The 23,858-nt window shown below is 43.4% G+C and overlaps 1 protein-coding gene across 3 annotated transcripts in view; it reads left to right on the top strand.

Annotated features, from left to right (window-relative positions):
* The window catches only part of Aff1 (ALF transcription elongation factor 1), a 214,939-nt gene that overhangs the window by 64,881 nt on the left and 126,200 nt on the right, over positions 1–23,858 (top strand). Inside the window, exon 1 of one of the 3 annotated variants that reach the window (XM_070013210.1) lies at positions 10,273–10,617. The exons of the other annotated variants lie outside the window; for them this stretch is intronic. Coding sequence (XP_069869311.1) covers positions 10,598–10,617 — 20 coding nt within the window. The 5' untranslated portion in view covers positions 10,273–10,597. Of the gene's footprint in view, positions 1–10,272; positions 10,618–23,858 lie in introns of those variants that run through there. 3 annotated transcript variants of the gene reach the window in all.

The following is a 23,858-nucleotide window of genomic DNA, read 5'->3' as shown; positions in this document are numbered from 1 at the left end:
CTGAAAAATTCTCAAAGGATATTTGGAATACTCTTTATAGAGGTGGAGCTTTCTCCGTCCCTTGAAGGAAAAAACAAAGTAATAGTCAAAAGAGAGACATTTTGCGGTAGAACACACCAGAAATCAGAACTGTCAAAGTCATGGAAAATAATGAAAGCTTGAGAAGATCTCATAGACAATGAAGTATATGGTAGATACCTTGTGTTGAATCTTGGCACAAAAAAAGAGAACATGCCTGTAATTCCTAGCTACTCGGGAGACTGAGATCTGAGGACCTTGTTTCAAAGCCAGCCTGTGCAGGAAAGTTTGTGAGATGGTCATCTCCAATTTACTACAACAAGCTAGAAGTAGAGCTGTGGCTCAAGTAGTAGAGTGCTAGTCTTTAGGGACAGTGGTCAGGCCAGAGTTTAAGCCACAAGACTGGCAAAATAAATAAAGATCAAATGTGAAGCTGGCCACCAGTTTCTCACACTTGTAATCCTAGCTACCCAGACACTGAGATCTGAGGATCGCAGGAAAGTCTGAGAGAATATTCTCTCCAGTTTACCAACAAAAAGCCAGAAGTAGAGCTGTGACTCAAAGACAGCTCTTAGGTCCTGAATTCAAACCCTAAGATGGCACAAAATAAATTAAAATTTGGAGTTTATTTCATAGAAAGATATCACTGTTGATTTCTCAGCTTTGAGAATGATAATATAAAATATAAACAATGGAGAGAACAAGATGAGAAAATATATAAAAATCCTTTGCAACATTTCTGGAGTGTTAAAATTATTCTAAAATAAAAGTTTTTTGGGCACTTAGTGATTCATACCTGTCATCCTAGCTACTCAAGAGGCTAAGATCTGTCTAGGCAGACAAATCTGAGAGACTCATCTCCAATTAACAAGCAAAGAATGGGGAGTAGAAGTATGGTTCAAGTAGTACAGTATCAGCCTTAAGTGAAAATGCCAATCAAGAGCTTGAGGCCCATGGGGCTGGGAAGGTGACTCAGTGGTAGAGCTCTTGCCTTGCATACATGAGGCCCTGGGTTCGATTCCTCAGCACCACATAAGCAGTAAAAGCCGGAAGTGGTGCTGTGGCTCAAGTGGTAGAGAGCTAGCCTTGAGCTGAAGAGCTGAGGGACAGCACCCAGACCCAGAGTTCAGGCCCCACGACTGACATTAAAAAAAAAAATTGAGGCCCTGAGTTGAAACCTCATTCTTTCTCTCTCTCTCCTTCCTTCCATCCCTCCTTCTTTCCCTCCCTCTGTCTCTCTCTCTCTCTGTCTTTCTCTCATACACACACACACACACACACACACACACACACACACACACACACACACACACACACACACACACACAGAGTAAAAGTTTGTTTTAAGGTAAGTATGTTAGGAGATGCTTATAATTCTAGTACTCATGAAATTGAGACAGAAGGATCATGAGTTCAAAACTAGCCTAGGCCACATAGGAAAACCTTGTATCTGAAACACAGGTTTTTTTTTGTTTGTTTTGTTTTGTTTTGGGTTGTGGGGCCTGAACTCTGGTCCTGGGCACTGTCCCTCAGCTCTTCAGCTCAAGGCTAGTGCTCCACCACTTGAACCACAGCACCACTTCCGGTTTTTTCTGCATATGTGGTGCTGAGGAATGGAACCCAGGGCCTCATGCATGCGAGGCAAGCACTCCACCATTAAGCCACCTTCCCAGCCCTGAAACACAAGTTTTATTTTAAAAGGCTGTGTGTGTGTGTGTGTGTGTGTGTGTGTGTGTGTGTGTGTGTGTGTGTGTGTGTGTGTGTGTGTGTGTGTGTGTGTGTGTACATGTGAGGGAATGGGATAAGTTAAACTTTTTTGTAGACTATCTGTCTTTAGACATTTTAATTTAATTCTTCGCCCCCAAATGCTGAAAATATTACAATCCTTATCTTCAAACAAGAGATAAATCTGGTCTATCTATCAATGGAAGTCTGGCTTCAGATGGGTCTGTCCATCTCATCTCATGATTCTTGTGCATAGCTTAGTAAGGCTTGGGGTCTTGTCACAATGTATCTGTTATAGTACTTAGATATGTTTGGTGAGGATGCCCATATTACATGTCTTGATTTGAGTTCTCAGACTCTTGCGTTCTCTACCAAAAACTGTTTCTTTGGGGCTGGAGCAATGCATCATTTAAGATTCTTTTGGGGGGCTGGGAAGGTGGCTCAGTGGTAGAGCGCTTGCCTTGTAAGCCTGAGGCCCTGGGTTCGATTCCTCAGCACCATATAAGCAAAAAGAAAAAAGCCGGAAGTGGCGCTGTGGCTCAAGTGGTAGAGCGCTAGCCTTGAGCTGAAGAGCTGAGGGACAGCGCCCAGGCCCAGAGTTCAGGCCCCACGACTGGACCCAAAAAAAAAAAAAAAAAGAAAAAGATTCTTTTGGGATGGATTTGAGGACTGCTTTTCTTTTTCTGATGGAGAAAAGCAAGTGGAAAGTTAGAGTCTGAAAGAATGAAAGTTGGATATTCAGGAAGGTGTTTGGAAATTAATGTTATAAATATGCTTTCCAAGAACTGTTGGAGTCACAATGATAGAACACAAACATAAAGAATTGTCTCAGCAAAGTAAAAGTTACTTCTGCTCTGAAGGGCGCACTGTCAGCCAAACATCTGGCCAGCAAGCACACCGAGCAGGCCGACTGCCTCCTTACTTATTCCTAGTGTAGCAGGCCCTGCCCCTTTGCTCAGATTCGTTGAACTCAGGTTCACAATCTGCTGATGATTGGTCAGTTTGATAGGGTAAAATGTATTTATACAAGGGGGATGAAATAACGTTCACCTTAACAGTATACAAGTAATTTTAAAATATTCTGACCTGGGCCCCACACTGTCAGCTATTTCTTATTTAGTCTGAAATTTCATCTTGAAAAGAAACCAGTTTAAGACCAAACCTTACATTTCAAAAACCTGTCCTTATCCCAAAGCAGCTCCTCTTTTCCTTTGGCCACCAGGCCAAAGCAGAAACTTTTTTTTTTTTTTTTTGCAAATGTTTTATTGTGATTAAGTGATTACATAATTTCACAGTATTGTGGGATAGTGATGCATAGTTAAAGAAAGACAAACATTCTAACCATCATGAGCAAAGCAGAAACTTTTTTTGGGGGGGAGGGGGTCCTGTCATGGGGCCTGAACTCTGGGCCTGGGCACTGTCCTTCAGCTCAAGGCTAGCACTCTACCACTTGAGACACAGCGCCACTTCTGTTTTTTTCTGCTTACGTGGTGCTGAAGAATTGAACCCAGGGCCTCATGCATGCAAGGCAAGCGCTCTACCACTGAGCCACCTTCCCGGCCAAAGCATAAACTTTTAAGCCACACACTTTGACAGAAAAGACACCTTTTCTCACATTAAGGAAGTGGGAGTAGATTTACGTTAAGCCCTTTGCCCTTCTTGAGGCTCTTGAGAATGTCCAGGTTATCCCAGTTTGAAGACCAAGGTGAAATCTGTAAGGTCGGCCCAGGGAAGGCGGGGCAGGCTCCTCCCTACTCTTGGCTAAGTCCCCCCTCCCCCATGTCACCTAGGTAACTGGCACACCTGGAGGCAGTCACCTCCCCCTCCTCCGATGTCACATCCTGGGCCTTCTCTTCCCCCCCCCCCCCCAGGCTCCCATAGGAGAGCAGGAGGGTCCCAGCCCCTGACATTCACATCTAGTGTGGCCACACCTCCCCCCTCACCTGGCCACACCTGGTCACACCTACTCCCCACTGCTTTCCTGCTTAAACCCGGGCAGGACCATCTGCTAGCCCCTTTTGGCCAAGTGCTCTCCACCATGCACTGTAGGGCAGCAGTTCAGTAATAAAATAAACTTCTCTTCCTGCCTGAATACTGCACGGTGTTCTCATTTATGGGATACCTACTTTAATTTACTGTACTGAATCAAGCTTTAGAATAGTGCCTGTAGCAAATGAACTTCTTGTTGAGGGCTGTGGGGAGGAGGGCAGCTTGGTGTGGAGGCCACAGCTGAAGGCTGAGCCAGTTAATTACTGGTGTGCTTATTAGTACTGTTTTTCCCACTGTCTTGCTCTGGGAGGTGGAGCTATGCATCTCCCTCGCACGTGGGCGCCCCCCCCCATCTCTTCTCTGTTTTCTTTTGTCTTTTGTTGTTGTTGCTTAGATCTTTCAGTGGCAACTTGCAGCACGTCTTTTTTCTTCTTTTTTGCCAAGTGGTGTTTTTTTTTTTTTAATCAGTGTCCTTATTCAGTCCACTGAAATGAAGTGACAGTTCTTAAGATTTAACCTGTATAACTCTTGTTTTTACTTATTAACTTTTTAATTATCTTTAGTTGTACAAAAGGGCTTTAATTAACACGTCAGCTTGTAAGTACAATGTATCATATTTTTACAATTTACTTTTAAGTAGTTATACAAAGAGGTTTCACTTCAACAAGTCAGACTACAAGTAGAATTCATCTTGATCAATATTGGATCTTGGATCATTTCCCCTCGTCTCTCCCAATACCACATATCCCCTCCAGTTACCACATTGCATTTTCACTATGCACATTGATTAATGATGGCTGCATTCACCCATCCTTCCTCTCTCCATTTGTCTCCCCCGCCCCTTGACCTCCCCATTGCCCCCAAAAGCAACACATGTTTCAACTTCCTAGTATTCTTCTTTTAAAAAATGTAGGTTAGTTATTCAAAGGAGTTACAACATTGGAATACTCCCCTGATATATAACTTTTAGGCCAAAAGTACTATAGTAGTAGAATCCTTCGAAGACCACTGTGGTACACATGCACACATTCAAGTCTTCCAGAGTTCTGAAAAGGTCAACCTGTCCATTTTTACCTTTAGCATATGGTAATATAGATTTTTGCTTTTCATTTTGTGAATTTAAAAAAGTAAATATTCTTTGAAATATTCTCAATATGCATATGTATTATATCTATCTGTATGCATATATAATATATTGTTTTTGCCAATTGAACAATAGAATGCTTGATTATTATTTGATAAATGTGATAAAGTGCATATTGTGATTATATTTAATATGTGTTACACATAGTATGGATTATTGACCTAATTACATCTAAGCAAGTATAAGACTGGTCTCATTCATCTTGGTTCATGAGATTAGGAAATGTGGAGCTACTGTTCATGGATATGCATGTATGCAATGTTCATGTATGCAAGATGCTGTCCCATATTTTTCCATTATTCTCTCTGTGTGTGTATGTGTATGTATGTATGTATGTATGTGTATGTATGTGCATGCTCTTGAACTCAGGGTCTGGGCACTGTCCCTTAGTTTTTTTCACTCAAAGCTGATGTTCTTCCACTTGAGCTCCATGGCCTTTTGGTATAGTTAATAGGAATTCAGAGTCTCATGCTTTTGTCTCTCCGGGCTAGCTTCAAACCTTGCTTCTCAGATTTCAGCATTCTGAGTAGCTAGGATTCTAGGCATGAGCCACTGGCTCATGGTTGTTGTGGGACCTGAACTCTGGAGCCTGGGCTCTGTCCCTCAACTCTTCAGCTCAAGGCTAGCTCTCTACAACTTGAGCCACAGCACCACTTTCCGCTTTTTCTGCTTATGTGGTGCTGAAGAATTGAACCCAGGGCCTCATGCATGCAAGGCAAGCTCTCTATCACTGAGCCACCTTCCCAGCCCTGACAACCTTGTTTTGTTTGTTTGTTTGTTTGTTTGTTTGTTTGTTTTTGTTTTTGGTCTGGTCGTGGGGCCTGAACTCTGGGCCTGGGCACTGTCCCTCAGCTCTCCAGCTCATGGCTAGCGCTCTACCACTTGAGCCACAGCGCCACTTCCAGCTTTTTTCTTTTTGCTTATGTGGTGCTGAGGAATCGAACCCAGGGCCTCTGGCATGCAAGGCAAGCGCTCTACCACTGAGCCTCCTTCCCAGCCCCCTGACAACCTTTTTTTTGTTACTTTTATGAGCAGTTCTTTCCTATTAGGAGTGATTACAAAGACAATTCTAAACATTTAAATGGGCAGTGAAGATTGGGGAGTGTGATCTTAACCCTCATTTTGTAATGTAAGCTGTATCAAGGCCAGAGCATATTTGACCTGAAGACCACAGGGGCTCAGGGGCTCCTTAAGAGGATCCAAAGAGATCACAGACCACATTAAAGTATGACAGATATTGTAGTATGGGCCTATTTTCTCACGTTTCATCAGATAGCCAAAGAGTTCTGTGACATTAGAAGGTTAAGAATGCCTTTTTGTTCAATTTCATTGCTGAACAAGACTGTAGTTGTGTACAATGTTGTTTTCCAAACACTAGGAAATAAAGTGCCTGGATTGACGTTACAGTACTTCACTCATATACAGTATCCAGCTGGAAACTGATTTCTCCTGAACTTCCTCTAGAAATTTTTTTTAATGTTGATCACAAATCCAGTGTAATCCTGTTCCAGTTACCCTAATTTACATTACAAACCAATTTGAGAGGCCCAGGAATCTCAGGTGTAATTCTAATCTGGTGTTGACTCTGGCTCCTTTCAGATAAATATTTGCTGTTTTTTTTCATTTCCACGTATTTAAATAGCATGAGGACAGCTACCAATTCAGAAAGTGGTGCTGGGTTTCAAACTCAGGGCTTTGTACTGTAGGTTTGCAGGTGCTACATTCTCCACCATGGTAAATAAAATAACTTTTATTTATTTTTCTATTTATTGGCTTATATTCATTTTGGATAAGTGTTACATCACCACATATTTTCACTGTATTTGAATCAACTTTATCCCCTATTTTTATTATTTATTTATTTTTGGTCAGTTGTGGGGCTTGAACTCTGGGCCTAAGCACTGCCTCTCAGCTCGTCAGTTCAAGGCTAGCACTCTACCACTTGAGCCACAGTGCCACTTCTAGCTTTTTCTATTTAGTGGTGCTGAGTAATGAAACCCAGGGCCTCATGCATGCGAGGCAAGCACTATACCACTGAGCCACGTTCCCAGCCCCCTATGCCCTATTTTTAATATCAATGTTTGCAGGCTGTAGCAAATGGAAGTTTATTTATTTATTTATTTTTTTACTTTTTTTGTTGTTGTTGGTCATTGGGCTTGAACTCAGGGCCGGGGCACTGTCCCTGAGCTCTTTAGCTTAAGGCTGGTGCTGTACCACTTGAGCCACAGTGCAACTTCTTGTTTTCTGGTGGTTAATCGGAGATTAGACTCTCACAGATTTTCCTGCCTGGGCTCTCTTTTAACCATGATCATTAGATCTCAACCTCCTGAGTAGCTAGAATTACAGGCATGAGCCACTGTGCCTGGCTGGCAAATGGAAGTTTGGAGTAAATGATATGATAAAAATTTTTGACTTTTCTTTCTTGTTTCATTTTGTTTATTGCATTAATAATCATAGTTGGTTTATAAGTCCCTTATATACAATGCTTTAGTATTGGCATGCAGTCCCCTAATATACATAGAAAAAGGAAGAGTCACATATGTATGTATGTTTGTGCATTCATACATATGTATTTTTGAGATAGAGTGCTACTGTGTAGCTCAGACTAGTCTCAGACTTGTGATCCTCTGCTTCAGCCCCCCATGTAACTAGTATTATGGGCATGAACCAATTGCCTTCTATAACATACCAGCATTCGACAAATTGAAATAGAAGTCCATTAGTCTCTCTTGCACTTTCTTTTTTTTTTGGGGGGGGGGGTCCGGTCGTGGAGCCTGAACTCTGGGCCTGGGCGCTGTCCCTCAGCTCTTCAGCTTAAGGCTAGCACTCTACCACTTGAGCCACAGCGCCACTTCCGGCTTTTTTCTTTTTGCTTATGTGGTGCTGAGGAATCCAACCCAGGGCCTTGAGCATGCAAGGCAAGCACTCTACCACTGAGCCACCTTCCCAGCACCTCTCTTGCACTTTCAATGGAACTTTTACCTACTTACATCTGATTTTATGTTCTCATGAACTAGTCATTTTGAAACTATTGCTGTCTTCTAACAGCACATTTACATTATCAACAAGCCCTGGTTAAACCTGTAAAGTACTGGGAAACTGACAGATTTATAGTAGCCGATGTAAAGTTTTCCAAAATGCTTGAAACCTCACACTCATTTACTTTGTTCAGTTTGAAAGAAAATGTCTGTAAATAACCTAGTCAGTATAACTAGTTTTTTTTTTTTTTTGGGGGGGGGTCTGGTCGTGGGCCTGAACTCTGGGCCTGGGAGCTGTCCCTCCACTCTTCAAGGCTAGTGCTCTACCACTTGAGCCATAGCGCCACTTCCGGCTTTTTTCTTTTTGGTTATGTGGTGCTGAGGAATCGAACCCAGGGCCTCAAGCATGCAAGGCAAGCGCTCTACCACTGAGCCACCTTCCCAGCCCTCAGAATAACTCGTTTATGAATTGTTCTTTCCTATAGAAAATGACACTCCATGAAGGAACAGCTTGGGCAAATCACTTACACAAGTGATTTGCTTTCTTCCCCTCTGTGTGTGCATGGGTGCATAAATGTATACTAAGGCCTAGGCTAAGTTCACTCAAGGCTAGCACTCTGCCACTTAAGCTACGTCTCCACTTCCAGTTTTTGGTGGTACATTGGAGATAGGACTCTCACAGACTTTTCTGCCCAGGTTGACTTTGAACCGTGATCCTCAGATCTCTGAGTAGCTAGGATGATATGAGCTACCAACACCATGCTCACAAGTGCTTTTCTTCTAGATAGCAACTGTACTGTACTTTAGTGTGCATCCTGGTTTTTTTTTTTTTGCCGGTCTTGGGGCCTGAACTCTGGGTCTGGGTGCTGTTCCTCAGCTCTTCAGCTCAAGGCTAGCGCTCTACCACTGGAGCCACAGTGCCACTTCCGGCTTTTTCTGTTTATGTGGTGCTGAGTAATTGAAACCAGGGCCTCATGCTTGCAAGGCATCATGCACTCTACCGCGGAGCTACCTTCCCAGCCCCTAGTGTGCATTCTGTGCTGTGCACAAAGATCATCCAAAAGACCTGTGCTCAAGGGTCAAGATTTAATGAAAGTAGCAATTCTGACTGGTTGCCTCCTTAATGAGGGAGATTGGCTTTTAAAACTGCTATAATGTATGGTGGTGATGACTTGGGTTCATTTGCTGCCATTGCCTTGATTATTGCTGAGGCGCTAGTAATTCCCCTCAATTGCTTTTGCACCATCAGTGCTAATGGCAGCAAGTGAAAAGACAAACACTGTCCTTTGTTTATTCTAAAAATAGTCCTGACCTCTGAAAAGGTCTTGAGGACTCCTCTCATCACCCTTTGAGAGTAAGTCTGTACTGTCCCTTTGCCAGTGGAGTGAACAGAGGGTGGAAACATGGTCGTGGTTCGTGGTCAGATGGGAGGCCGTTATGCCAGGTATTCATTCAGCATTCATCTTAAGTTTCCTGAACACCACCTTCCCACATCTCTGTCCATGTCAGATTTGTACTGATTGTCATTCAGCATAGCGCCTTTTCTGGTCTTCTGAGCAGGCCGCGATTCCTTTACACACACACACACACACACACACACACACACACACACACACGTTTGCATCTACAGCTCCCCCCCTCCGTTTTACACACACACACACACACACACACACACACACAGGCTTGCATCTACAGCTCCCCCCCTCCGTTTTACACACACACACACACACACACACACACACACACACACAGGCTTGCATCTACAGCTCCCCCCCCTCCGTTTTTTGGGCACCCCCTTAATTATCTAAGTACCCACATGAATTATTGTTTGCTTTTGTAATCTCCATGTTGCCCCAAAGGGAAAACGTGGTGTAAATATTTGTGTCAGTGCCCTACGATCAAAACTGAAAGCGAAGTAAAGCTAGCGTGCGTCGGCGCCGCTCCCTGATCGCCAGTCCTGGAAGGAGCTCAAGTAGCCAACGTGGTTTTGGCTGCTGCTGTTTTGTGATCCATTCACTGCGTCCCCAGCACACGACAAGTTCTCGGGTCGGAGCCGGGAGTTCTGAGCGGCCGGGGACGGCGTGTCCCAGCGGTGTGTGTTTGTACATTGTTCAAACCTGGCGAGCCAGCGCTGGAAGCCCGCGGGCGGGGCGGGGCGGGGCGGGCCGCGCCGCGCCGCGGAGGGCGAGCGCGCCCCGCGTCGGGCTCGAGCTCGGGCTGCGGCCGGCCGAGCGCCCTGCCCATTTAAGGAGGCGGGCCGTACCATCCGAACTTTCTCGACGGGGGGAGCATCCGGAGAACTCGGACAACTTCGAACTAGCCCCAAGGCGGTATTCCTTTTCCCGGGCACTCCAGGGCGGACGCTTGAGGCTGCTGGGTGCCAGCCCGGGCGCCGGTGGGCTTGGAGCCAGGCCCCCTTGGCTTGGTCTTCCTAGAAATTGCCCCCGGGGGCGCCGCCTCTGGCTAGCTCCGAGTCCGGACGCCGAGTTCCCCGGCTCGTCCATAGTGCAGCTCTCCTGCAAGCCCCAGTGCCCGGATGTCCATCAGGATTAGTGCGAACCAATAGCCGGGAGGCCGAGGCTGCGCGGAGGACGCCCGGTCCCGAGCTGGCAGTCCGGGTATTCGGGAGTCGCACCGGGCGCCGTCCCCGCCCGGCTCCGGCAAATGGTGAGGGCGACGCTGGCCTCTGCGCCCGCGGGTTGGAGGCTCTGATGGACCGGAGAGATCTCGCACTATAAACTGAATGATGGCAGCCTACTCGAGGTAAGGCAGGCACGGAGAGAAACTTTTGAGATCGGTTCGTGGCCGGGGCACTTGCAGGGTGCGGGCGGCGGGGCGCGGGTCGGGGGAGTTGGGGTGCTGGGGAGAAGAGCGGCAGGAAGCAGCTTTGTCATTGCGCGCTCATCACCCCTGACGCTGTGGCTCGTAACCGAATGGCAGGTAGGAAACAGTTTGGCGCACAAGCCGGGTGCAGAGACGGACTGACTTTTAAAAGTTAAGGTTCCAGTGAAGATCTTTTTTTTTCTTCCTTAAAACAACCACCACCTTGTTTATTAAGTTGATTTCACTTGGCCTGCCTGTGCCCCAGTTTTCCTGTATGCACCCCACTTCTGTGATTCTCTTGATTGCTTGCTGGTGTCCTGGGCGGAATTGGGCGAGCACAATGAGTGTCGAAAAATATAACTGGTCTAGGGTAGGGCGGGTGAGAATTTTCCTGCTAGAATGAAGGAATCCACATGAAAAAGCACAGCTTGTGTGAATCTGCTGAGTAGGCAAAGACCTGGAATGCACCGAGGTCGGTGAAGGGGAGAGACCGTACTGTAATGAGCCGCAGTTGCTGTCAGGAGCCCTGGTGTCAGATCCTACGCTTCGGCTTCCCGGGACTGGGCTTGCAAATGAGCGTTAAAAAGGAGAGGTGCAAGGCTTTAGGGAGAGGTAGAAGATTCAGATCGTCCGGAGGGATTTCGTTTTCGTTGGGGCTGAGGGAAAGCTGAGGCATGGTGTACGCATTCTCCTAAACCTTTACTAGAAAGCAGTGTGTCCTTAACGGGGTTTACAATAATAGGGAGGCTCTTAAATAATATTTGATGCAAGATATCGATCTGGGGGAACATTTCAGAAGGCTGAACAGATCTCCGCATATTCAGATCATAGTGAGAAATAGATGTAAAAGTTGAAGTTTTGGTGGGTATGACTTGGGAAAATTTTTCCTAAGGAATAGAACTTTCTAGGAAGGAAAGAATTTCTATTACATAGATAACCTCCAGAGTGCTCCTTGCTTTTTATATTTAATCCTCTCAACTTAGTGGTTTATCCTCCGTTTTCGTTCTATTGATTATTTTAAGAAAAGCTTTCCAAGCCTGGGGCCCAAGAGTAGAACCAGAATGAGAAACAAAAGTTGCATTTTTACTTTGGCTAAACTCTAGGTTTAGTTAGTGTTGTGATCATTATTGTAGGAATATAGACAGACACAGAAGTGTAATACCAGTGTGGATATTTTGTATGGCACCAAAAATTAAAACCACCTATGGGTTTGCAATCTCTATGAAGCTAAGGAGTTGCTTTTTTACGTGGATAGTATTTTACATGAATATAATATTTTAAATTATGTTTATAATTTTATATAACTTATATTATGTTTTACATGAATAATAAAAATAGTACTGTATCCTTAATTGGTCTTTTAAACCAATTTGATAGTTATGTTCCTATATAATTTACTCACTTTGTATTCTGCTATGTTTTATGGAATGTACTTCAAAAGGTTCTCTGCAGAGTGCCATTATGTTCCAGGGGCCCCTAGCATAAAACCTTAGATTAAGTTTCTTTGATTTAAAAAATTAAGTGGCATCCCAGACAGAGCACAGTAATTTAGCACTGAGATTTGAACCCAGGTTCAGATGAGTCCAATGCTGAAGCATCCCCTTTCTCCCCCAGTCATTTGGACATTTATAACATCATCCACAGGCCTAGCGTTATTACATTTCACTTAAAAAAAAACTCCTGGATTTATTGAATTTCGAGTCTCACCTGAAAATTGCCTTGGCAGGGTTGGAACAAATAATGTGGAGAGTCAAATGTTAAGGCTAGGACGGAAGATAAAAGTAAAAAGAGATGAGTAATAACTTGAACACAAGGTTTAAGCTGCTTTAATTGGATTACCTCTTTGACTAGTCTTAGTCACCTAAATAGATAAGTGCTTTTTACTGTCTACCTTTGTTAGTCCAGGAAACTGAGGCCCTGCCAGGGAGTTTTTTGGCCTGAGGTCACACAATGGAGCCTGCTGGACTGGAGCTTCTCTGATGTACTTCATAGCTGTCTTAGTAGACTGCTGTCTCTTCAATGCCAGGGTGAACTGTTGAAAGGGAGCTGCAGAGGCTCAGGGTAAGGGATTTCTGCTCAAACTGGTTTGCAGCAAAATGTCATAATCTGTTATGTGTGGTGGCTCTTCGTGCTAGCAACTGAAACTGGAGGCCTGAACCTATTTCTGACACTCAGCTTGGCCTTCAAACCTGCCCTGGGGCTAGAAATAATGCCCCTAGGTCACCCTGGAGTGATTTCAGCACCTGCCTGTTGGGAGTGTATCTCTCTCGTTAAAATCCTTAAGTTGTGTATTGGAATGTGGAGCAAGCTGGTTCTGACCTTGTGCCTTGTGAGAGAGTAGATAATCTTTGAGATCCAGAGAGTAAATGTGGAAAAGACTCAAGATATTTTTGGATTTCAGGGAAACCCCAAAGCTGGGCCAAGTTTCCAGGAGTGGAGAAACTGAAACATTGCAGTTTGTGGCATATAATCTTGAGTGGTAAACATCTTGACCATGTTGCCCCATATACTATTTGCCCTTGAGACGATTATTTTGGATTTTTCAGACTCATTAGGACTTAGTGATTCATAGATCATTGTTTAACAAGTAGTTTCACTGTGCATTGAAATTATTTGTAGTGAGAACTTGGAAATATTACAGCAGTGACGGTGAATATACGAACTAAGCCATAGAAGTTTTCTCTAAATGCTATTGCTGTATATAGGGCATTGGCATTATAGATTTGATACTTGTGGGTAGAAGATGGCTAATTTTTCACATATGAATTGGCATATTTCCTTTTCTATAGCTGGCTCTTAAGGGCAAAATATTATTTCTTATTTTTAGTGTTCCTTTGTTTCTTTGAAGGAAGGGGAACTAAGTATTTTCTTGGTTTATAAAATTGAGGTTACATATTCATCTAAAACAAAATTAGTAAATTACCTTTGTTTTACTTTTACGGCTGATCATTTAGCAATGAAAGGCACTTGTTTAATACAATGTGAAGTTCCTACTCTTTTAAAAAATAAGCTCTTTTTTTTTTACTTTTTGATCAGTATTTTGAAAACAAGTAACATTTGGTTTATTAATTATTGGAGTTCAGGAGAGAGCTGGTCACCTAAAAATATAAAATTATTCATAGAGGCTTCTGTACTGTACTTTCGCTCTCAAAGGGTGGGTTTTGGAATCTGTAGCACATATTGAGTATACTTCCTTCAGGGAATTGTAAACAAATTTACTTTTTTTTCACCAAAAAAGTGAAATAGTCACAGAGCAAAGATTAGTTTCTAAAATCTGGAAACTGTTCTTTATATAAGTCTGTAAATCAGCACTTCCTTTTTTTTTAATTAGTAAGCTAAACAGTTTATAGATCTTTTTCTATGTGGATTAGCTTGCTTTATATGGAGGATGATTGTTGATGGATAAAATGAAGAAGAGAAGGGCTTTGTTTGAATTTCCAACTTCTTTAACTCAGTCATTGAAGTAGTCCCTGAACTCTAGAAAGGAATATATACCTACCTGGAGGTATTGCGAGGGATTAACTAGTTTTGAAAAGCACCTTGTGCTATCTGAGAAGCCCTGGGTGCCCTCTTCCTACCGGGAAGCATGCCTGGATGGATGGCCCAGAGGGAACTGAACTTGCTGCTTTGGGAGAGTTTTGTCTGTGTTGTCTGAACTCACATCCCAAAAGATAGCCCTTACAGACTAACTGCAAAAGGAAATTAGGTCTAGGCAACTCTCCCACAGTTTTTTAATTTTGAAGTTAAAAATGCAAAAAGCCAATCAAAAAAGTACAGTCAGATTGTTCCTGAAATTGAAATGAAGCTGGGTTTTTGGTTCTGGTGAGAGAAATGTTATCCTTGCAAAAAGGACTACAGCGAACTGGTATGAAACCAGTTTGCCCTGCCCTGTGCCTCTACCTCTGACTTACACAGCTCCCTATTACCTGGGCAGCCAGTAACAGGTATGAATACAAAGCAGCTCTGATTAAAGATGAGTTCAAGGGAGAAGTTTTTTTTTTTTTTTTGGTCCAGTCGTGGGGCCTGAACTCTGGGCCTGGGTGCTGTCCCTCAGCTCTTCAGCTCAAGGCTAGCGCTCTACCACTTGAGCCACAGCGCCACTTCCGGCTTTTTTCTTTTTGCTTATGTGGTGCTGAGGAATCGAACCCAGGACTTTGAGTATGCAAGGCGAGCGCTCTACCACTGAGCCACCTTCCCAGCCCCATCAAGGGAGAAGTTTTGAGTGGGAAATATGCACGAGGATTTTGACCCCTGGAATGACCTCATTTTCTCCTATGAAACCATTGTAAACAATGCCCCTGACAGAACAGATAGGATCAGTTTTTTTGTTTTGTTTTTTGGATTTGTTTTTGTTTTTTTGTCAGCTGTGGGGCTTGAGCTCTGGGCCTGGGCACTGTTTCTCAGCTCTTCAGCTCAAGGAGAGCACTCTACCTCTTGAGCCACATCACCACTTCCAGTTTTTCTGAGTGGTTTATTGGGGATAAGAGTCTCACGGACTTTCCTGCCCAGGCTGGCTTTGAACCACAATCCTCAGATCTCAGCCTCCTGAGTAGCTAGGATTACAAGCATGAGCCACCAACACTCGGCACAAACAGTTCTTTTTTTAAGTATATGCTTTCTAGTTCTTCCTGAGAACTGCAGCTGAGCTCTTGACACATGGTCTACAGATGGAAGAATGGGGAGTCATTTGTTCTTAAAGTCAGCTGGTTTATGTGATGTTGTCTATTAAGAGATTTAGAGATTCTATACCACATCATGAGATACGAGCTAGACTTACACCCTCTTGAGAGTGAGACTTAATGATTTTTTTTTTTTTTCTGGTACTCTCCTGGGCTTGAACTCAAGGCTTTGGGTGCCTGAAGTTTTTTTTTTTTTTTTTTTTTTTTTTTTCTTCTTCTGAAGGCTAGCATTCTACCACTTGTGCCACAACTCCACTTATGGCTTTTTTTTTTTTTTTTTTGGTAGCTTATGGGTGATAAGGGTCTCTGGAGACTTTTCTGCCCAGGCTGGCTTCGAGCTATGATTCTCAGATCTCAGCCTCCTGAATTGCTAGGAGTATAGCAGCACCCAGTTATGAATGCTGCTTTTTTTTTTTTTTTTTTGCCAGTCATGGGGCTTGAACTCAGAGCCTGGGTGCTGTCCCTGAGCCTATCTCTGCTCAAGGCTAGCACTCTACCACTTGGTCCACAGTGCCATTTCCAGCCGTTTCTGAGTAGTTTATTGGAGATAAGAGTCTCACAGACTTTCCTACCCATGCTGGCTTCAAAGTGTCATCCTCAGATCTCAGCGTCCAGAGTATTATAGGCACGAGTCACTGATGCATGCTTTCTTTTTTGGTCAGGGGGCCTGAACTCTGGGGCTGGGCACTGTCCCTCAGCTCTTCAGCTCAAGATTAGTGCTCTACCACTTGAGCCACATCACCACTTGTGGCCTTTTCTGCTTATGTGGTGTTGAGGAATTGAACCCAGGGCCACATGCATGCAAGTAAGGCAAGCACTGTACCACTGAGCCACCTTCCCAGCTCATGAATGCTTTTTAAGATAAAATTTTAGCCAAGCTGGGCACCGGTGACTCATGCCTGTTATCCTAGCTGCTTCTGAGGCTGAGATCTGAGGATCGTGGTTTGAAACCAGCCTAAGCAGGAAAGTCTGAGACTCATCTCCAATAAACTACTCAGAAAAAGCCAGAAGTGGTGCTGCGGCTCAAGTGGTAAAGCGCTAGCCTTGAGCACAAAGAGGCTCAGGATAGCACCCAAGCCCTGAGGTTAAGCCCCAGAACCCCTTGCACCCCCCCTACTTCCCCCCTCCCCCCAAATCATCCTGGCACTGGTGATGAGTGCCTGTAATCCTGTCTACTTGGGACACGGAGATTAGGATCTAAATTCGAAGTCAGTTGAGGCAAAAAGTTCTAGAGACACCCTCACCCCCAATCTCACATAAAAGTTCAGCATGGTGGTACACGCCTGTCATCCCAGCTGTTCTGGGAAGCTAAAATAGGAGGATTGTGAACCGAGCCCAGCAAAAATTGAGAATGTCCCCAAAAGGCTGGGGTGTGTAATTTAAATGGTTGAGCACCTGCCTCACAAGGAGTTCACACTCCACTGCCACCAAGACAAACAAACAAATAACCTATTCCATAATGAAAAATATACAAGAGTACATTTCTCTTTGTTCCTGTTACTTGTTTTAAACACCCACATTTCTTTATTATTTGATTTCTGTGAAAAAGCAGTATGAAGTCAACTAGCTTTACCACTGCTTTTAGGTATCATGTACAAGTGGATTGCTTGTAAATTAGGTAAACATTTGTTAGCAAACATCTTCATTTATTTTCCAAAAACGGCAAATAAATGTATCCCAATTCTGTTTGTGACAGATAGTGAGAATGTAGCTTGTACCTCTAGGAAGAAATCTTACTTTGACAGATTTCTTGGCTCTGAAAAGCAATCATAGTGAGCTGGAGTAGTGTGTGTGTGTGTGTGTGTGTGTGTGTGTGTGTGTGTGTGTGTGTGTGTGTGTGTGTGTGTGTGTGTGTGTGTGTGTGTGTGTGTGTGTGTGTGTGTGTGTGTGTGTGTGTGTGTGTGTGTGTGTGTGTGTTTGAGGGTGGGGAGGTTGGTCATGGGGCTTGGACTCAGGGCCTGGGCGCTGTCCCTAAGCTTTTTTGCTCAAGTCTAGCCCTTTATCACTTGTAGCCACTGTGCCACTTCTGGTTATTTGGAGATAAGTGCCTCACAGGGAATCCTCTGCCTAGTCTGGCTTAGAACTGTGATCTTCAGATCTCAGCCTCCTGAGTAACTAGGATTACAGGTGTGAGCTACTGGTACCCAGCTGTCATTTCTTTATTTTGGTTCAGTTACATCTTACTGGTCTTCAGTGAGTATTTAACATTACAGGTTAAATGATCTTTTTATTTAAGTGAAAAAATGCTGGAAGAAGCTCTACTTTGAAGTCTTCATTTTGTTATGGACATAATGTGTATGTGTAAAGTGCAGTCAGTATCTTGCTTAAGTATAAACATCTCAGATGGAGTTTAGATGTATTTGGGAGAAAGTTAAGATTTCGAATTTTGAGGTCTAAGGCCCTGTGAAAGCCACAGTAAATATTAACTACCACCGTGTAAGTGCTGACTTTGTGTTGGCTGTGAGCAGAGAGAATCCTGTGCAAATGCTTTCCTGGCCTCTCCACAGTGTGTTAAAGCTTAACTCCATGTGTTGACCACAGCACCAGTATGCCAGGACCCTGAAAGCCTCTTCTTTGCTAATTGTCTCTTTTCTCCTCTTGGTTGATGGGTTGTTTATAATTTAACCAAATGAAACAAAAAAAAATTTTTTTCTGGTGCTAATATTGGTGCTTGACTCAGGGCCTCTTGCTGTTGCTTAGTTGTTGCTGTTTTTTGTTTGTTTGTTTGTTTTGTCATTTTTGGCTCAAGGTTAGGATTCTCCCATTTGAGCCCACAGCTGTACTTTTATTTTTATTTTGTTTTGTTTTGTTTTTGGTTAGTTGTGGGGCTTGAACTCTGGGCCTGGGCGCTGTCCCTGAGCTCTTCAGCTCAAGGCTAGCACTCTACTAGTTGAGCCATAGCGCCACCTCTGGTTTTCTGGTGGTTAATTGGAGATAAGAGTTTCTTGAGCCAGGCTCAGGTAGCTCTAATCCTAGCTACTCAGGAAGCTGAGATCTGAGGATCGTGGTTCAAAACCAGCCTAGGCAGAAAAGTCCATCAGACTCTTATCTCCAATTAACCAAAAGAAAACAGGAAGTGGCATTGTGGCTCAAGTGGTGGAGCACTAGCCTTGAGCTGAAGAGCTCAAGGACAAGTCCAGGCCCAGAGTTCAAGGCTGACCAAAAAAAAAAAAAAAAAAAAGGAGTTTCACAAACTTTCCTGCCTGGGCTGGTCTTGAACCTTAATCTTCAGATCTCAGAGTAGCTGGGATTATAGGCATGGGCTACAGACACTTGGCCTCCTATTCAGTTTTATTTTTGTTTTTGTTTTTGTCATGGGTCTTCAACTAGGGGCCTGAGAGCTGTTCATGAGCTCTTTTGCTCAAGGATAGCACTCTTAACCACTTGAGCTACAGCACCACTTCTGGTTTTCTAGTGGTTAATTGGAAATAGGAGCTCATAGACTTTCCTGCCTGAGCTGGCTTTGAACCATTATTCTCAGTTCCCAGCCATAGCTAGGATTACAGGTGTGAGCCACCAGGGCCCAGCCCTATTCAGTTTTTAATGTAGTAGTTTAGTATAAGACTTAAAATATTAATAGGAAATCCCAGTAGTGACTTTATCTTGTGTAAAAGAACTGGGGGAGGGAAAATATTTTTTTTATTGGCACCTTTATGTGTGTGTGTGTGTGTGTGTGTGTGTGTGTGTGTGTGTGTGTATGTGTATGTGTATGTATATGTCAGTATCTTGACTTGAGCTCAGGATGGTAAGCTTACTAACAGCTGGTGCTCAACCACTTGAGACACTTTCAGTTCAGCTGGTTAATTGGAGATGGAGTCTCTCAGACTTTACTGCCCAGCTGGGATTGCACTGTGATCCTTCAGGTTTCAGCCTCTTGAATACCTAGGATTACAGGAGTGAGCCACTGCTGTATGTTTTTAAAGGGCACCCAGAGTTAGATCACATGCTTAAAAGTACCAAGAATTGTTTTCCCAAGTGGCAAGTGGGAGAGAGTGCGTGTAGAACTGTGGGCTTATAGAACTGTGACTCTTGGGTCACTTGCTAGCTCTTTCTTTTTCTTTTTTTTCCTGGTCTGGGATTTGAACTCTGGGACTTACATTTGCTAGGCTATCACTTAACTCTTACCCTCAGCTGCCTTTTCCTAGTTATTTTGGAGAAGGAGTCTTAGTAAACTTTTCTGCACATGGTCTTTTTTTTTTTTTTTTTTTTCTGTTGGTCATGGGGCCTGAACTCTGGGCCTGGGCGCTGTCCCTCAGCTCTTCAGCTCAAGGCTAGCACCCTACCACTTTGAGCTATAGCACCACTTCTGGCTTTTTCTGCTTATGTGGTGGTGAGGAATTGAACCCAGGGCCTCATGCATGCAAGGCAAGCACTCTACCACTGAGCCACCTTCCCAGCCCCTGCACATGGTCCTGAACCAAGATCTGGATCGCAGTCTCTGGAGTAGTTGGGATTATAGCTATTGGTGGCAAACTTTCTGGCTTTAATTCCATCAGGAGATTTTTGTCTTCTATATCAGTATTGCTTTCTTCTGGGTTGGCAGTTAAACAGATGAGAGTAAAGGAACATTTCAGGAATAATGTGGTCATAGTAGGTTCAAGGTTCTCAAAGCTGGTCAAACACAACAATCACCATGGTGCTTGTTAGCACACAGGTTGGGCTTCTCTTCCCCTTGAGACTCTGATTGGACAGGACCAGGGTGGAGCCTGGACCAAACTGACTCTGAGGTCAGGGGCCCACACACCAGCATTGTGAAGTATGAGCCAGGGAGGCATTTTACAAACTCCATTGTGCGATGCAGTTAAGTTATGGTTTAATACATATTCATATGTATGCATTTCCCCTCCTACTTTAGCAGGCTGGGGTTGCTAACTTCCTCATCAGTCTATCTTCACCTAACCAACTGTAACATAAACGTTGAAATGCCTACATGTACAAATGTTTGAAAATCAAAATAAGTGTTAAAGAAAGTACCTAGAAATAATGTACACTTTTAGATTATCTAGCACTTCCCAGGGATCTTTCAAATACCTGGATCTGTCATCTATTTACCCTTTTCCTATGCTCTGTGGGTTCCTGCCCCAAACCAAGCCACACCACACCCCCAGGTTATCAGGTGCAGCTGTTTCCTTCCCCCTGGGAACTGTTACAGCTGAATTGGTCTAGAAGGATATCTGAACTTGATGCAACCGAAGAAAGCACTCTTTGTTTCCTTTTGTTTTTGTTCTTAACAAAAAAGCATTGCTTAGGTGTATTTTTTGTTCTGCGAGTGATGTTCAATATGAAATTTTAAATGGGACCCCTACTGAGAAATGTTAAAATTATAGCAGATGTCACTTCCTGTAACAAAATTCAGGAAACACTCTGTGGTATGTTGTAACTTTTCAATTCTTGGAACTTTCCTTCAGGAAACTGCCCTGTCAAAAAGCAAAGCAGTGGATAAAATATGAAGTACGACTTGCACTGGGTTGTGCAGTGTAATTACATTTTGATTTGGTGCATATGTTTTTGTGGTCACCACTGAACTGAGATTGTCATGTGACTTTCATCCTGGATAATGTATGCCTAGAGAACTTAAGTTCTTCTCCCTCCCCCCCCACCCCCCGCTTGCTTTAAAATACAGGTGTATCTGATTTACTCAGGAGAAGAATTCATGGAAAGTGTTCTAAAACTAAGTTTTTTTTTTTTTTAGAAACTAGAGAACTGCCTCACTCAGTTTTGCAGAAATTACTCTTTTGTTTCTCAGTTGACAGACTGTTTAACTTAGACCTCTTTCCCTCCTTCCTTCACTGGGATTTGAACTGGCCTTGAGCTTGCTGGCAGGTGATCTCCTCCATAAGACATGTCCCCCAGCCTGTTTTTCTCTAGTTATTTTTCAGATAGGGTCTTGCTTTTTTGTCCATGATTGGTCTCAGACTTCAATCCTCTTGATCTCTGCCTCTCAAGTAGCTAGGATTACAGGTGTCTACCCACTGCCCATCTAGCATAGAGCTTTCTTTTCTTTTTCTTGGTTGTGGGGCTTGAATGGGCCTGGGTACTGTCCCTAAGCTTTTTTGCTCAAGGCTAGCCCTCTACCACTTTCAGCCACAGCACCACTTCCAGTTTTCTGGTGGTTAACTGGAAATAAGAGTCTCATGGACTTTCCTGTCTGGCTGTCTTTGAACTACAATCCTCAGATTTTAGCCTCCTGAATAGGTAGGATTACATGTGTGAGCCGCCAGTGCCGGCATAGATGTTTATTTTTTCTAAGTAACAAGGCTTGGCTTAATTGATAGCTTTGAGCTACTAAAACATTGATAAAAGTTTGAGTCTACTATATTAGTTTGGTTGTTGTAATTTTTTTCTTTAATGGAAAACATCTCAGATATATTCTTTTTAAAAATAGTCCTTAATGGTAGAGTGCTAGCCTTGAGCTGAAGAGCTGAGGGACAGCACCCAGGCCCAGAGTTCAGGCCCCACGACCGGAAATAAATAAAAAAAAATTAAAAATAGTCCTTTTTTTAAAAGTTGATTAAAAAAAAGGGATATCTTGGTACAAAATTAGCTAAATCCCTGTCATTTTATAATTGAAGTAACTGACTTTGAGGAGATAGAACCTTCAATAGAGGAAATGTAAATACATTAGTTCAATATAAATCCTTTATTTCACAATTGCAAAGTGTATCTGGACACTTATTTCAATGTGCTGTTTGGGGTTTTGGTTTGAGTTTTGTTTTGTTTTGTTTTGTTGGTTGTGGGGCTTGAACTCTGGGCCTGGGCACTGTCTTTCAGCTCTTCAGCTCAAGGCTAGCGCTCTACCACTTGAGCCACAGCATCACTTCTGGTTTTCTGGTTTATTGGAGATAAGCGTCTCATGGGCCTTTCCTGCCTAGGCTAGCTTGGACCTGTGATCCTCAGATCTTAGATCCTGAGTAGCTAGGATTACAGGCCTGAGCCACTAACACCCTGCTTTTGGGTTGATTTTGAGATGAGAGTTTCACCACATTGTCAGGTTGGTCTCAAACTTGTGAACTCAGCCTTCTGAGTAGCTTGGACTACAGGCTTGTGTCAGAGTACCTGACTTCAGAGGATGTATTAGTGTTGTTTCCTTCTGTTCAGGCAGTAATTAGCTGTTCTCATTCATTCAGGCCTCACATGCAAAGATACCTTATCTAAGTGAAACTTCTGGAGAATATCAGGAGAACTTGAGCCCTGCCCAGGGAACTTCAGAAGATAGACAGAACCAAAATATTTTGTGCAATGTTCTGAAAATGTCTTTAGGTGCATAAAAGCTGGTGCTGGTAATACTCCTTACCTGTGTTAGGAATGGTGTAGGCCCTGTGTTTCCCTAGTCTCTTCCTTTCTCACACTTCCTAGTATTCTTTCTGCCTTGGAGGATTGGTACATGCTGGCAGGTTAGTGCAATTCACTATTACTGGATATTAATCTCACTTCCTATGGATTACATCAGTTGGAATGGTTTTCTGGATGTGGAGAATTCATAGTAAGAAATACTGCATATTGAATACCTGCTATCTGTACATGTATTGGGCACTTTGCTGAAAACCCACCACTGCTGTGTGTGCAGGACTCTTAAGTTGCTTAAGATCCATGTTCTCCTTCCTGCAAAGGAGGAGCTTCTACTTAGGAGGGGGAAACAGAAGTAAACAAACAGAATGGGAAATGAAACAGGTGCAAACTGAACAAATACTGTGACAAACACAAATAGGGTACAAAGAGTAATGGAGTGTGAGGAACTTGGCCTTGGCATGGACCAGGATGACCTGAGGAAGGCTGACCCAGGTGGAGAAGGTTAGAGAAATAGAATTATCCCTCCAGAATGTCATAGAAATGAGTGAGGATGGTGGGAAGGAGGGATAGATTGTTTTTCCTGTGAGGGGAAGGATCTTGAGGTAGGGTCTTGCTATGTAGCCCAGGCTGGACTACAACCTTCTTGCCTCAATCTTCCAAGTGCCAGAATTATGGGAATGTGCTTCTCTACCTTGCTTAAAGATGACTTTTTCTTTTCTTTCTTTCTTTTTTTAATGCTGGTCCTGGGGCTCGAACTCAGGGCCTGGCCACTGTCCCTGATCTTTTTTGCTCAAGTCTAGTGCTCTACCACTTGAGTTGCAGCTTCACTTCTGACTTTTTGGTGCTTAATTGGAAATAAGAGTCTCATCGACATTCCTGTCTAAGCTGGTTTTGAACCATAATCCTCAGATCTCAGCTTCCTCATCGAGGATGACATTTAAAAAATATAATTTTATTATTACTTTTTTATTTATGTGGTACTGAGGAATGGGTCAGGGCTTCCTGCATGCTAACTAAGCAAGCACTCTACCACTAAGCCACATTCCCAGCACCTCCACATCCCAAGATGACATTTTTTTTTTTTAAACAGGGTGAATACAGAATTAATCATGTGGCAGATTTTGAAATAAAAATTTGATTATTTTAAAAGATTGCAGTCCTCCTGGAATGTAGTTGTTTTTTTTTGGTTGGTGTGGGGCTTGAACTCTGGGC

The sequence above is a fragment of the Dipodomys merriami genome, unplaced genomic scaffold, assembly GCF_024711535.1.
Source record: "Dipodomys merriami isolate MVZ:Mamm:240054 unplaced genomic scaffold, mDipMer1.0.p SCAF_9, whole genome shotgun sequence".
In the NCBI taxonomy this organism is placed as follows: Eukaryota; Metazoa; Chordata; class Mammalia; order Rodentia; family Heteromyidae; genus Dipodomys; species Dipodomys merriami.
The sequence above is the reverse complement of the archived record's forward strand: the minus strand, read 5'-3'. Positions and strand labels throughout refer to the sequence as shown.